Source organism: Lepidochelys olivacea (genome assembly GCF_965140295.1).
Source record: "Lepidochelys olivacea isolate rLepOli2 genome assembly, chromosome: 11".
NCBI classification, from domain to species: Eukaryota; Metazoa; Chordata; order Testudines; family Cheloniidae; genus Lepidochelys; species Lepidochelys olivacea.
In genome coordinates this window covers 8263333-8277943 of record NC_140421.1, presented here as the reverse complement: position 1 = coordinate 8277943, position 14611 = coordinate 8263333, and the positions used below count along the sequence as shown (strand labels likewise).

The window sequence follows — 14611 nt, the reverse complement described above, 5'->3', positions numbered from 1 at the left end:
CTTGCAGTACAAGGTATTTCTCTGTATTTGTATCCGATTGAAATGCTGCCTTCTTGTTGTAATCTTATGTACTTTTTCTAAGGGGGAGCACCTTTCTGTAAAGAGTATTAGCATCCTTAACCCAGGACACAATGTGAAGGCTAGGGAGAAGGAGAGCGAAGATTTGTTGCGTTACATATAAATCACTCACCATTGGGTCGTACTAGGAGCACAAGTTCCCCTGAGTGCCTCTCACAGCTCTCTTTAATAAACATGACAACTTGATCATGGGTATGTTCCGCTATATCCCTGCCATTTATCAATACAACCTGGTCCCCTTCATTCAAACGAGGGACACAGAGGTCAGCCTGCAACATGAAACAAATTTAGTTTTACAAACACAGAGCACTCTAAAAACAAAGCTTTTGTATTTTGTTACTTTAAAATAGGAACATAAGAAACAGCGTAACTGTGTTCAGGAATGTGGATTCTGCCAGACTCATTTATATGGTTGCCACATTGGATTAAATGATATATAAAGCATTACATAACACAGCAGTCAGTGCCATTCATATGAATACTTCAATTCACAACGAGGAGGAGTCTGTCATTCCAACATGCTTTTCTGCTGCTGTTACTCCCTGCTCCTTGTATGTATGCTGAAGTTGAATGCTTGGATAAGCTCTCCAGTGTTTGAATTGTATTCTGCATTGACACTGGGGATGCAGGACAAGCTCAGAAATCTCAGAGGAGGGCAGCAGCATGGCAAAACCTTGACCAATTCAATTTCAAAATCTAAGAGCAGTAAGCTTCTAATATCACATTCAAGGCAACAAAAAGAAGATTGGGGGCGGGAGGCGCAAGGGAAATGCACCAAAGTAATCCGGGCAAAAAGGTAATCCTGCAAGTGAAAATACTATCTATGTTACAATTTAACCATAATTGCAGAGAGGAAAGGGCAGTGCATTCCCCATTTATCATCACCACAGCATTGCTAGATGTTTAATCCATTCATACAAAATTAACTGCAATAGAAACAAACCAATTTGTGATATAGAAAATAAATTAGGAAAAAATAATTAACTGGGATAACAACAATCTAATATAAGGATGTCAACATATAAATTTTAATGATTTTATTTAGATCAAAGCTACTTTGTTTTTTTAATGTAAGCAAATGTGTGTCTTATTCTATTAATTTCTGACAGGTGCACAACACAGAGCTGGCATCACAAAGGCTGAATACCAGGTCATTATTTCTGGCAATCAACTGCCACAATATTGTGCCTAGTTTGAAGACATTAATGGTGCTCACTGAACACCAGAAACACCACCACAGAATCAGACCTGATGAATGATTCATTATGTCTAGTTTAATCTAAATCTTGACATTACTCACATCTGCATGTGTCAGTAAAAACAAAAGGGATTTGCAATTTTTAACAGCATAAAAGTTTGTCTCAACACAATTTATGTGACAAAATCCCATGAATGTTTAAATTAAAAATTTATGCTAAATAACAATGTTCTTAGGGTGAGTGGGGCATTATATATCAAGAGTCAAGAAACAGCTATTATAACTTATTGTAACCACTTGTAGTGATGAAACTTTGTCGTATTGAGAAAACATTTATTTTTATTATTAAAGCATGCACCACACTAAACTATGAACTTTAACTTTCCTTAAATAAAATTAAATAAATAAATAAGACAACTCACTTACAGATAGCAATGTAAGCAGTTTACTTTTATTTAACATTGGAATTTGTAGAAGAGCATGTAAGTGATATTGGGGAGACTATATTCTGTCTGTAGTTTATTTTCATTCCACTGTCCTCCTTTAATTAGCAAAAAAGTATTTTTAACATGTTTTAAATATACTTAATTCCAACATTTAATTGACCATTACTTTCATTTATTATGTGAGGCAGTTAAAGAACAAGCTGCCAACAAGGTATGGGGACTACTACCTTAAAGGTAATATGTTAGAGCAGTTTTATTCCTAGCAAGGTGTGGCCAGAACGTTTTTCCTCAAGGAAAAAGAAAACACAAAGGAAAAGACTTACAATAATTATGATAACACATATAATTAGAGAAACAAGGTGGGTGAGGTAATATCTTTTATTGGACCAATTTTTGTTGGTGAAAGAGAGAACAGCTTCTCTCTCTCATCAACAGAAGTTGGTCCAATAAAAGATATTACCTCACCTATCTTGTCTCTCTAATATCCTGGGACCTACATAGCTAGAACAACACTGCACACATTTAATTAAACACCACCACTTCCAAGTTTTTCTGACAACTTACTGGTGTTCCTGGAGCTACCCTGGACACTATTACAGGCATCTTCTGGTCATATCCTCCCTTAAAAAAAAATTCAGCAAGTCACAAATCATGAGTGTCACTGAACAATCTTTAAAAATATGAATAGACATCTAATTTTCATTACCTTTACATTGAAGCCAAATCTTCCATTTTCATCTGGTTTCATTCTGATCAAAACGAGATTGTCATGGGGAACACCACCATTGGGCTAAACAAAAAGGAAGTACATAACATTACATGTAATTTATTTTCAGCTAATGCAGGCTTTAAAGAAAGATTACTCTAATACCACAGCTGTTCCAAATGTACTCATCAAATGTCCAGTAATTGCTATTGGGCCCTGAGAAAGCAGCAGTAACCATGCAAATTGTTTCTCTCACCCTAGTGTGATATGGGGAATCGTGCACTCAGAGTTGCTGTTTACAGCTAATCTGTAAATGTGTTCTCCTGGAAGCAAGCTGGCGAAATAGGGAACTACCCAAATCATAAATTGACTAATAAAATTACAAGTAATTTAAATATAACAGTTACTGCAGTATCAAGTGGATATGTTACAAATTTCGTGTGACTGCAGTAAAAATGTATTATGTAGCTTGGCCAGGTCACATAACCTGTGTGTCTTAGTTTGCACTGGCTGCAACTTCGGTTTAATAATGGGGGCAAGTTTTGTAGGACCAGGAGCTCCCTGCTACTCACCTCTCCAGGAAGAGTTTGAAATACTAATGTGAGGTTTACTACTCATGCTCCAGGGCTGTGTGGAGAGGAATATGAAGTGCCCTATGCTGACAGAGCTTGGTGACTATAATCCCCCCTCCACCCTCCCATGTCTTTTATTTGATTGAGGCAACATCACAACCCCTCTCCCTCCACCCCACAAACTCTTATCAGGAAATTTCCATCCACTGTTCCCCATACCTCCTCCCACATACAAATGCAATTATACATATTTCCTATGCCTCATTCAGCTCTTTCAGAACAGCACTGACCCTGGTGGCATGACACAGCCATCTGTGGAAGCTATAGACCAGAATCTTGTGCCTTTCAACAAGGTGCTATTTCAATGGCTTTGAATTTGCTTGAACTAGCCCTTCATACTTATCCAGGGATGTGAGGTGGGTTAATCATTGTTTTGTACAGCACTTAGAGGAGGATGTAAGGTGTTAAACATTTAACAGTGATACTTCAAGTTAAAGGAACCGGTATTCAACTTTTTAAAAACCCACCTGTCTGTTGCCACATTGGATTGTTTGAACCCTAAAAAGTTCAACTTGCAAAAGAACTCTGCAGTGTATGGTTGCAGGGGCTGGAAAGGAAGTGTAAGTTCACCTGGAGGATCCAGTTTGATGAACCTGAACCTTCAAAAGAAACCTCCTCCTCACAAACCAGCTACCCTATAACTGACACGACTACATAGCAGGAAGCCCTTGATTCCAGAAGATATTTACGGTGTTGGAGGGAGGAAGGTTGGGGATAAGAAACAGTGTAAGTCAGGCTATGCATGCTTTGTGTAACTGCAAGCCCTGCAAACTTAACTTGTGCTTTGAGAGTGAAACTGAGTTTTTTTCCCTCTCCCATGACGTTCCGATTTAAGGGCTCAGCGCACCCAATTAGACCTTCAATATTACACCTGTGCAGTCCCAGTACCTTTACTGGGTTTGCACAGGTTTAACTCGTCGTAGCTTAATAAACATCATGTTCACAGAATACAATGCAGCTTATTCTCTCACAACTGCATTTTCTTTGCCAGGCTAATGGGAGTAAAAAACAGTTGAAAGGTATTTTTGTCACTTGACTCAACTAAACATGACTGAATGCAGGAAGAGATTTGGTAAGGTGTTATTTTTACAAAGACAAGGGAGATGAGGTAATATTTTTTATGGTCCAACTTCTGTCGGTGAGAGAGACAAGCTTTTGAGCTTACACACAGCTCCTCTTCAGGTCAGCTCTAGCCTGAGCCTAAAAGTCTAAGGAGCAATGAAACAGCCCCAGAGCCAGAGCCTACGTCGGCTGACAAGGGCCAGTCGTGGGTTTTTCGTTGTTGTTTAGACATACCCCAATATCCTGGGACCGAGATGGCTACAAGAACACTGCATACAATAGTGGAAGATGATATTTTTACACAGTCATTTTTCAGAGCAGAACTACATTTTAACATGACTTGGGTTAGCATAAATATAGAAACAAATGGCTAGAAGTTTTATTTCATAGTTTAATTTAAATGAAATGTATGCAGTGTTGCCAACTATCACAAATTTATTGCAAGTACACAATATCTGGTGTGACTGCAGTAAAAATGTATTGTTATATAGCCCCAGCTCAAGAATCATGCTTCCATTTATAAAGATGTTTTTAGCCCTCAAGATTGCAGATACAATCTTGAAAATGTGACCTAAATGAACCCCCCCAAAATCCAGAAAGAAAATAATAACCCGAATTTATATTTTTTAAAATCTTAATGTTGGGGGGGTCTGACTCATGATTTTTGGAAGTGTGATATTGGCAATACTTTTTATGTAGTATTTACACATCTGCCTTCTTTTAAACCTATGGACAAATTCACTGCCAAAATGGGAGGTTGATTAGAAATATCTGCAAGTACAGGAAACCTAAGTAAGTGTCACAGGGATAAAGGATGTCCCTACAATGTCTTTGTATGACATTCCAATAATGTAGGTTAGTGAAACTGACACGGGAACACTGAAAAAATGGAAAGATTAGTGGGGGCGGGCCAGTGAGCAGATCTGACTGGTGAGATTATATCTATATATATATATATATGACACAAATGGCTGCAATGTAATGCATGCATATGAGGCCCACTGAAATGTATCAGTACTGTAGTTATTTCTACAAAAGCAGGACCATCATCCAGAGGAAAAACAAGATGATCAAACTTGACCCATCAACTTACTGTGGATTTTTCAGGCGATGCGGGAACATCAAACGTTTCATTAATATGGTTATCCAGTTCTTGCTGGGAGTGTGAATAATGAATTTGGTTCCAACTGTTCTTTTTAGATTGTTTGGGTGGTAGTGCAGGAGGCTGCCCATCTATAGGGGTCTCTTGGGATCTAGATACAAAAATAAAATGGTGGAGGAAGAAAATTTTATCTGAAAATTCTTAGGACTCCAAGTAAACTGAACAAGTGGCTAAAAGAACCCCAGAGTTTGACAGTTACAAAAAAATCTGACATTTTTGTTATCTGAAGGGTTCAATTTTGTGGATAGGATTGTTATGGCATATATGCAAATACATCTGTTGTGTAGAGTATATTTAAAAAAGAATTGTGAACATTCAAAGCTTGATTAAGCCAGAGTATTCTTGTTCAGTGTATTGTTTCTTTTAAACAGTTTACCTACTCTTTTAATCCACTTGATCAATATGTTGGAGATTGCTTTATAAATCTCATACGTACCTAGAAATCTATTTCTAAAACAAATATACATCATTTTATATTTTTTCCCAAGGAGAAAAGCAATTATTTCACATCTTAGACTGCCTGTAAATTAAACCTTAAAAATAAAGCTAAATTTAGTTTTGAACAAATTAGCACAATTAAGAATCGAACAATATGCATTTTTTGTACTTTTAACAGCAAGATGATTTAAAATCCAAGCCAACATGAAAAAACTTCACACACTTTGTGCATTAGTGTCTTAAAACCACATTTTATTTGCAAGTACTAAACATATGATTGTGGATGCAATTCACTATTTTCCACTGTCTAATTTGCAATTGAGTGCATATTACTCAGCAGCACATTTTTAAATAGTACCTTGCATACAAAATTTAGCCCAAGAGAAAATATGTAGAGTCAATTTTTTTTTAAATGGCATTTTTACCATGGATTTACCAGATTGATCTTTAACAATACCGCCAAAAATTAGAGTAGCTCCACCAAAAGTTCACATTTCTAGACTAACATGCACACTTGGTTAGGTCTGAGACTGTGGTGCTGTAGCTTTAACAGCAGCATACTACTTTATGCTGTGTATTTATCTATTATAGTGGATACTCCCTTGACCACTTTTTATGGCATAAGAATTTAAGTGCACAATTTTCTCATGACAAATGCAGGACTCATCTTTCATTTTAAGGCTTTATACTTATAAATGAAGTGGAAGATTTTCAGAGGCACAAAGGTGCTTAACAATCTTTGACTTTGAAAATCAGCCCCTAAATGCTAACAGTGGTACAGACCTTCCTATCCACCAACTGCGTTAAACCCCGTTTTTATTAAGCACCTACCTACTTATTACTACTCAGATGGAGCACTACAATAAAACTAGCGCCTAATCCCGAAAATACTTATGCACATAAATAACTTTACCCCTGTGAGTATTCCCACTCAATTGGTCTGATCACATATGAGCCTTATTTTGCTAACAGTTAATTATGAGACATTATAACACTTCAACTCAATTTGCTGCAAGATCTAAAGTATCTTGGACAGCCATATGTGAAACTTAATACTGTATAGTTTATTTCATTGTAATTAAAGCAAAACACAGTTCACAAGGCTATGGTCATTTGGTAAAAAGGAAAAATATGGTGGTTGTTATCCCAGTAACATTAAATAAAGAAACACATTATGTATTTTCTGATAAACAAATAATTTAAGCCACAAGAAAAGGTCTTTGCATATGACCGTGGAATGAGAAAAGGAATATTTCACTTAGAAACTTATATAGCTTTCCCCCTGAAGTTTTGATGAAATATAATTAAGGCCTTTTTTTTATTAGGTATTGACTGATTTCCCCCCCAAAATCCCCAGGTTTTTGAATAAGCCAGTTTTGGGGTTTTACTGATTTTTCACACAAATTTTGGCTTTTTCAGGACTCAGGAATTTTTCAAAGGCAAGCAGATGGGCTGTGTTGAAAGGCTGGTGGGGGTAGGGGGAGTTGGTACTCAGGGTCTGCAGCCTTCCTTTCCTCTTCTGACCCTGGCCCTTCAACGTGGCCCGGTTCACTCCCTCTGTGAAGGTGAGATAGCATAACTGCTGCAGGGACAGGGCTGCAGGGAATAAAAGTCTGCACCCTTTAAATACTGGCCCATTCACGGACAGAGCCCCCTTCTGACCCTGGTCCTTCAGCATAGGATTGGATGTGGCTGCGCTGGAGGGCTGAGGTCCGGAGGGGGTTGTGTCCATTAGCGGAAGCAGATGGGGGTCTTGGCTGCCTGGACCAGGCTCCTTGACCATCTAGCTCCCTGTGACACAGAGACGTCAAGGCAAAGGGTCCAGTTCTTTTTTGCAAACATGCCCTTAGTCACCAGGGGATAATATATCTCGGTGATAGCCCATTCAAACAGAAGGGAGTTGTCACCCTGTCCTGTTGAGCCAGTGGTGTAATACCAGGTTCAATGGTCTAGACTCACTCTATCCCAGGCCCGGTACCTAGTCTCCAGTATGTCAAATACTGAGAGTTCTCTCGAGTGTGTGAATTCCTGTGGTACTGACTGAACCGGTGCCTACGATTGTCAGTGGGTCAGCATGGAGGCCATCAGGGATCTTGGCCATACTGAGTGCTCAGAGGCTGGATGGTTGCTAATGATGGTGCTGATGCTACTACTAATACTGGCAGTATCATCTTAGCAGTGGTGCGGCCTCGTCCTTACCTTTTTCTCTCCGTACCATTTATGGTGACCAGATAGTAAGTGTGAAAAATTGGGACGGGAGTGGGAGGTAATTGGCAGCTATATAAGAAAAAGCCCCAAATATCAGGACTGTCCCTATAAAATCGGGACTTCTGGTCACCCTGGTACCATTGCTTTGGTGCCTATGCACATCTGGTCTTTAGGCCCATCAATGGTACCTGCTGCTTCAGTAACATACCTCACGATACTGTCGTGAGCTATGGGTACTGTGTTTGGACTGTCTCAGTACCGAATGCGCCAGTGATCTTTTTTGGCTAGTTCGGGGCTCACTCTGGGGACTCTCAGTTCTGTTCTTTTAAGCCTTATGCAAGGGGGTCTTCAGCTGTTTTCTTTGAACTGTAGACCCTAGATGTCGAGGGCTATTGAGAAGATTCACACTGTCTGGGTGACTCCTGGCACAGATCCGGGGAGGGCTGAAGAGCTGCCTCCATAAGGAGGCGCTTTTGTCTCAGTTCTCTATCCTTCCGAGATCTGGGCTTGAGTTGTTAGCAGAGACCATAGTTTTGAGGAATATGGCTTTCCCCAGGGCAACGGTTACAGAGGGAATGTTTATCCACTACGGGGATGGCCTTGCACGAGAAGAACTTCTTAAAGCCCGGTAAACCAGGCTTACTCTGTGCTGGGGCAACCCCAGACAAAAGGGAAAATAAAGTAGGGGTTTTTTTGGTAGGAAAGAGAAAATAAAGAAAGCTCTACAACTTTAAAAGAAAAAGGATTAACTAACCACTGAAATGCTGAAAGTGAAATAACGATCCGATGAATGGACAGCTAATAGCCCTGTCTCTAGCCAGAGGCAGTTATGAACGAACTGAGAGGGGCTTGCCCGTGCAATGTTGAGGGGCGTAGGGGAAACAGACAGTGCTGTCAAAGTTCTCCGATCCGCACTGCAGGGATGCAAGTGCACCTACAGTGGAGCACTCAGAGGGACACTACCTAAAGAACCATTTCTTCCCATCACACTCTCGTTTCTAGTTAAATCTCTATTCTTTCTTAAATAAACCTTCTTTGTCATTTAAAATAAGATTTCACAAGTGCTGTATGGTTTACAGGAGTAGTGGTTTAAGGTAAAACTAGTAAACTGAGGCACACTGCTCCTTTCGGGGCAGAAGATCTGGGACTTCTCTGAGTAGCCTCTTTCAGGGACTGGGTATAACAGGGGAATGGTGCAAATGGAACAGGGATAGGGTGCACCTGTTAAACTGCAAGGTGAAGACAGGGTCTGCATAGCCCAGAGGCAGTGGCGCCGGAAATGGGGAGGCCGCACCAGCTCACCACAGCTACCCAGCTCTCCCCAACCTGGCTCCAGCTGGCCTTTGAGGGAAGAGGGGGCAGAGGTGGGCCCTCTGGGGAGGGGCCTCGGGGGACCAGGCCTCAGGGAAAGAGGGGGCGGGGAAGGTTTTGGGAAGGTTCCCACACCCTTGCTCAGAGAAGAGTGGCTGAAAGGCTGGTGGTGTTAGGGAACTCTCTCACACCGGACGCAGGGAGCAACAAGGTGACTCATAGTCCTGCGTAAGCGAAGAACTGTAACTGCAGCAGCCAGGGGTGAAAGTGAGCTGGTACGGTGTACCAGTAAGATCCCGCACCGGCCCATACCCAGCCCACATTAAAGTGCTCCCTGCCCCTTTTGCCTCCCCTGTCGGCACGGACCCTACCAGCAGGGCCGCCAATGGGGTGGGCACAGCCACATTAAAGCGCTGCCGCGGCAAATGACTGTCCTTAAAGCGCTGCCGCGGCTTTAACATCGTTGCCCCTTCCCCCTGTTGGCTGCCCTGCTGGTAGGGTCTGTACCGGCAGGGCCGCCAACAGGGGAGGCAAAAGGGGCAGGGACATTAAAGTGCTGCTGCGGCAAAGGACCCTGTAGCGCTTTAATCTCCCTGCCCCTTTTGCCCCCCCCTCCCCCCCAGCTGCCGCCAGGCCTGGGGCGGGGGTGTGAGCAAAGGGAGCAGCTGTCCTGGGGCTGGAGATTTAAAAGGGCCTGGGGCTCCGGATGCTGCTGCCCTATAAATCAACGGGAGCCCCGGGCAGCAAGGACCACGCAGCATGGAAGGGCTGGCTGGAGGATGCTGACCCCCGCCCCGCCCCTTCCGCCAGAGGCCCCGCCCCTTCTGGGGGCCAGAGCCCCCCCGCTGGAGCCCAATCCCCGCCACCCGGTAAGTGTCCTCAGTTACTTTGACCCCTGGCAGCTGCTGTCCCTAGGGCACAGAGCCCCATCTACTTTTTCTGCCAGACAGAGCCTGTGTGGGGGAAGCAAATGGGGCTGCACTGAATAGCTGAGGTTGGGAGGGGGCACTGCCTTGCAGGGGAACCAACAGTCACAGGGTGCAGTCTTTTGCTGCCCTTCTGACCCCAGCCCTTCAGCATTGTTCACTACCTTTGCATTGGGGGGAGGGGAGAAAGAATGAGAAGGACAGGGAGCTGGGTCCCAGCAGACCAGGCTGCTTAACCACAGCAGGGAAGGGAAGTCTTCCTCACCTGCCACATGGTGAATATCCCTTCATGCCCCACGAGTTCTTGGTTTTTACTGATTTTCTCCCATTTTTAAATATTTTTAAATAAAACCCAATAAATTGCTGGGAAATTAAATAACCTAACAAAAACAAACCAACAAAACAGAAAATGAAAGGCCTTAAATATAATAAACAAGACTATTCTTTAAAAGTATAAACAAAATATTAGAAACCTTAAACCTAAGTTATGTCGACACCCATCTTGGCAGACTTATTATTTCTACATTTAAATGGATCTTATATCTACCAATTTGACAGATATTTATGCGTAACTTCCAAATTTTATCAAAATTAAATTTGTTGTTCTAGCAAGATGGTTGAAAAAACCCACATACTATTTCTTCAAACTGTAATGACTGTAGAAGCTGAGATTCATAACAGCAGGAAATAAAAACATACTGAATAAGCATATTTCCTAATAGTAATTTCCACAAAGAACTTGATTCTGTCTTTTATCAGAAGGGGCAACATGTGTTTTATTTTTCCCTCTCTGCAAAGTTCCAACAGCAGCAATGGAAACCGTCTTTCACCAGTTTTTGTAGAGAGAGAAAAACTGATTACTAACATTTACTAATTAACTTTTAAGGCAGTTATAAATTATTTAGGCACTTGCCCGTTATTAGTACTTAGAGCTTTTTGTCTGAATATTTATTCAGTAAAGAGTCTGGCTGGCATAGTTTACTCATGTTTTTAAAGTGATGGACAAGAAGATATGTTTTCCTGTAAATGTTAACTTCTGAAAGTTAACAATTTTAAGAAGTTTAAAAAAAACAAGTAATTCCAAGAACAAAGCAAAAAGGTGATCTTTTTGGCTACCAGTCTGCATATATGAGTTAATGAAAACTGAGAATTTCCTATAGAAGATATAAGCTAACAGCAAACGTTTGAAAAAAGATACTTAAATGAGCACTTTAGTAGCAACAGTGCAAAGAGCTGTAATATATTAACATCATGAACTGTGAGAACTAACAATCAAGCCTGGGGCAAAAACTTCATTGCTTTATATTTGCTCAGTCAGCTCTGAATTTCTTTATGAATGCTTAGACAATGACAGCAAAAGCAGCCTATTTTGTAGTCAAAGCAGCTCTCTGTGTTACCACGTTGAGCAATTTGCATAATAATAAAACAAAACAAAAAACCCCACATTGACAAACTGCATGTATTTGATATAAATATCCGGTCTGCATTTTAATATACCAACAGAAATAGTTTCATATTTGTAGTATGAATTTATTAAAATACACACTGGTCATGTATTAGTGAACAGTAATAAGTCACCAGGACCAGATGGTATTCACCCAAGAGTTCTCAATTAACTCAAAAGTGAAATTGCAGGACTACTAACTGTAGTCTGTAACCTATCGTTTAAATCAGCTGCTGTACCAAATGACTGGAGGATAGTTAATATGACACCAATTTTTTAAAAGGGCTCCAGAGGTGACCCCGGCAATTACAGGCTGGTAAGCCTGACTTCAGTACCGGGCAAACTGGCTGAAATGAAAGCAAAGAACAAAATTGTCAGACACATAGATGAACATAATTTGTTGGGGAATAGTCAACATGGTTTTTGTAAAGGGAAATCATGCCTCACCAATGTACTAGAATTCTCTGAAGGGGTCAACAAGCATGTTGACAAGGGGGATCCAGTGGATATAGTGTATTTAGATTTTCAGAAAGCCTTTGACAAGGTTGTAGACTCTTAAGCAACGTAAGCAGTCATGGGATAAAACGGAAGGTACTGTCATGGATTGGTAACTGGTTAAAAGATAGGAAACAAAGGAAAGGAATAAATGGTCAGTTTTCAGAATGAAGAGAGGTAAATAGTGGTGTCCCCCGGGGGTCTGTGCTGGGATCAGTTCTATTTAACATATTCATAAATGATCTAGAAAAAGGGGTAAACAGTGAGGTGGCAAAATTTGCAGATGATACAAAACTACTCAAGACAGTTAAGTCGCAGGCAGCCTGCGAAGGGCTACAAAAAGACCTCTCAAAACTGGGGTGACTGGGCAACAAAATGGCAGATGAAATTCAATGTTGATAAATGCAAAGTAATGTACATTGGGAAACATAATCCCAATTATACATATAAAATGATGGGGTATAAATTAGTTGTTACCACTCAAGAAACAGATCTTGGAGTCATTGTGGATAGTTCTCTGAAAACATCAACTCAACATGCAGTGACAGTCAAAAAAGCAAACTGAAAGTTTGGAATCATTAAGAAAGGGATAGATAATAATACAGCAAATATCATATTGCCTCTATATAAATCTATGGTAAGCCCACATCTTGATTACTTTGTGCAGATGTGGTCGCCCTATCTCAAAAAAGATATACTGGAATTGGAAAAGGGAAACAAAAATGATTAGGGGTATGGAATGGATACCATACAAGGAGAGATTAATAAGACTGGGACTTTTCAGCTTGGAAAAGAAACGACTAAGGGGAGAATATGATTGAGATCTATAAAATCATGACTGGTGTGGAGAAAGTAAATACAGAAATGTTATTTACTAGCTCTCAAATCATCAGAGCTAGGGGTCACCAAATTAAATTAATAGGCAGCATGTTTAAAAAAAAACAAAAGGAAGCATTTTTTCATACAACGCAGTGTCAACCTGTGGAACTCCTTGCCAGAGGATGTTGTGAAGGCCAAGACTGTAACAGGGTTCAAAAAAGAACTAGATAAATTCATGGAGGATATGTCCATCAATGACTATTAGCCAGGATGGGCAGGGATGATGTCCCCAGCCTCTGTTTGCCAGAAACTGGGAATGGGACACAGGGGATGGATCACTTTACGATTACCTGTTCTGTTCATTCCCTCTGGGGCACCTGGCATTGGTCACTGTCAGAAGATAGGATCCTGGGCTACATGGACCTTTAGTCTGACCCAGTATGGCCGTTCTTATGTTCTTTTAAAAATTAATTTAGTTTTAATTTAAAAGTTATTTTAATTATCTTAGCAAATTACAAATCAGAAACATCACAACGTACTGTGAAATAGCAAGAGGAATATGAGAACAAACAGCAATATTTAATATTTGCTATGGTCTCAATAAATGTCAGTTATTCAGAGTGCTTCAGTATGAACACCTTTCTACAACAGATACTTTCCTTTATTTGCTGTTGAGGATCACATGTCAAAAGGAAAAGTTGCCAGAATGTTAAATGTAGGACTTGAAAGTTTATTATCCAGATTATAGGCAACACCTGTAATTTGTGCTGATAGCCCAGTTGTGTCTGCAATAAAGTAAGCTAGATCAAAGCTTCATTGACCCTAAATACTACAGGAATCAGGGTATACTTTTGTCTCTAGCTTTGGAACTAGATTTAATTTTATTTAAAAACTTTTCAGCACTTACATGCACTGACATGCATCTTATTTACAGACTTTTCACTCCTGGTAAAAGTGTCAACCTAAATGAGTTCAGTGATCTCAATATCTGTTATTCGAAATATTCCATCATAAAAGTGATCAGAACAATTCAGCAAACCCACTAGTTTTATTTGCTTAAAACAGCACACTAAAGAATAAACTTTTCTGGCAGTGAAAAGTGTACTCTGCAAATTAAAATGAACTGAATCCATAAGTAATGCAAGGCATCTCCTCTAGAATACTGCAGATATAAACAGGCTTAATGCTACAAGGGTCCTGAGAGGTATAGCTCTCTTAGTTCCCTAACTTTAAGCTCTCTCAGTTTACAGTCCAAAGAACTTTTTATTTTAAATATAAAAAGCTCATTTGTATTATATATACACCATGTATTTAATGCATAAAAGTGCTCTGCCACATGTTACCTGGACTTTAATTTGGTGCTAAGTAGTTTAAAGTTAACTTTCTGTCCACAGATATTTTTTAATGATGATCTCTATCCTTTTATCATTATCAAATCCTGAATCAGTAACATTTTGACACTTCAAAGAAACAAGAAGGTAAAATTTTCAAAAGCGCATAAATGACTCAGGAGCCTAGGTTCTGTTTTTAAAAGTGACGTATGTCACTCAGGTGACAAACTACATGTTTTAAAATGGGACTTATGACACGTCTTCACTACAATTTGTGTGGGCAAAACTTATGTCGCTCAGGGATGTGAAAAAACCACCCTCCTGAGCAACATAAGTTTCGCTGGCGTAAGTTGTA

The 14611-nt window shown here is 40.2% G+C and overlaps 1 protein-coding gene across 1 annotated transcript in view; it reads right to left on the bottom strand.

The window, feature by feature from the left end:
* PTPN4 (protein tyrosine phosphatase non-receptor type 4) overlaps positions 1–14611 on the bottom strand; it is a 226146-nt gene that overhangs the window by 39208 nt on the left and 172327 nt on the right. The window contains exons 16-19 of the mRNA XM_084643654.1: positions 5216–5375; positions 2429–2512; positions 2287–2343; positions 191–347 (exon numbers count right to left, since the gene is read on the bottom strand). Of these exons, the coding sequence (XP_084499780.1) occupies positions 191–347; positions 2287–2343; positions 2429–2512; positions 5216–5375 (458 nt within the window). The remainder of the gene's footprint in view (positions 1–190; positions 348–2286; positions 2344–2428; positions 2513–5215; positions 5376–14611) is intronic.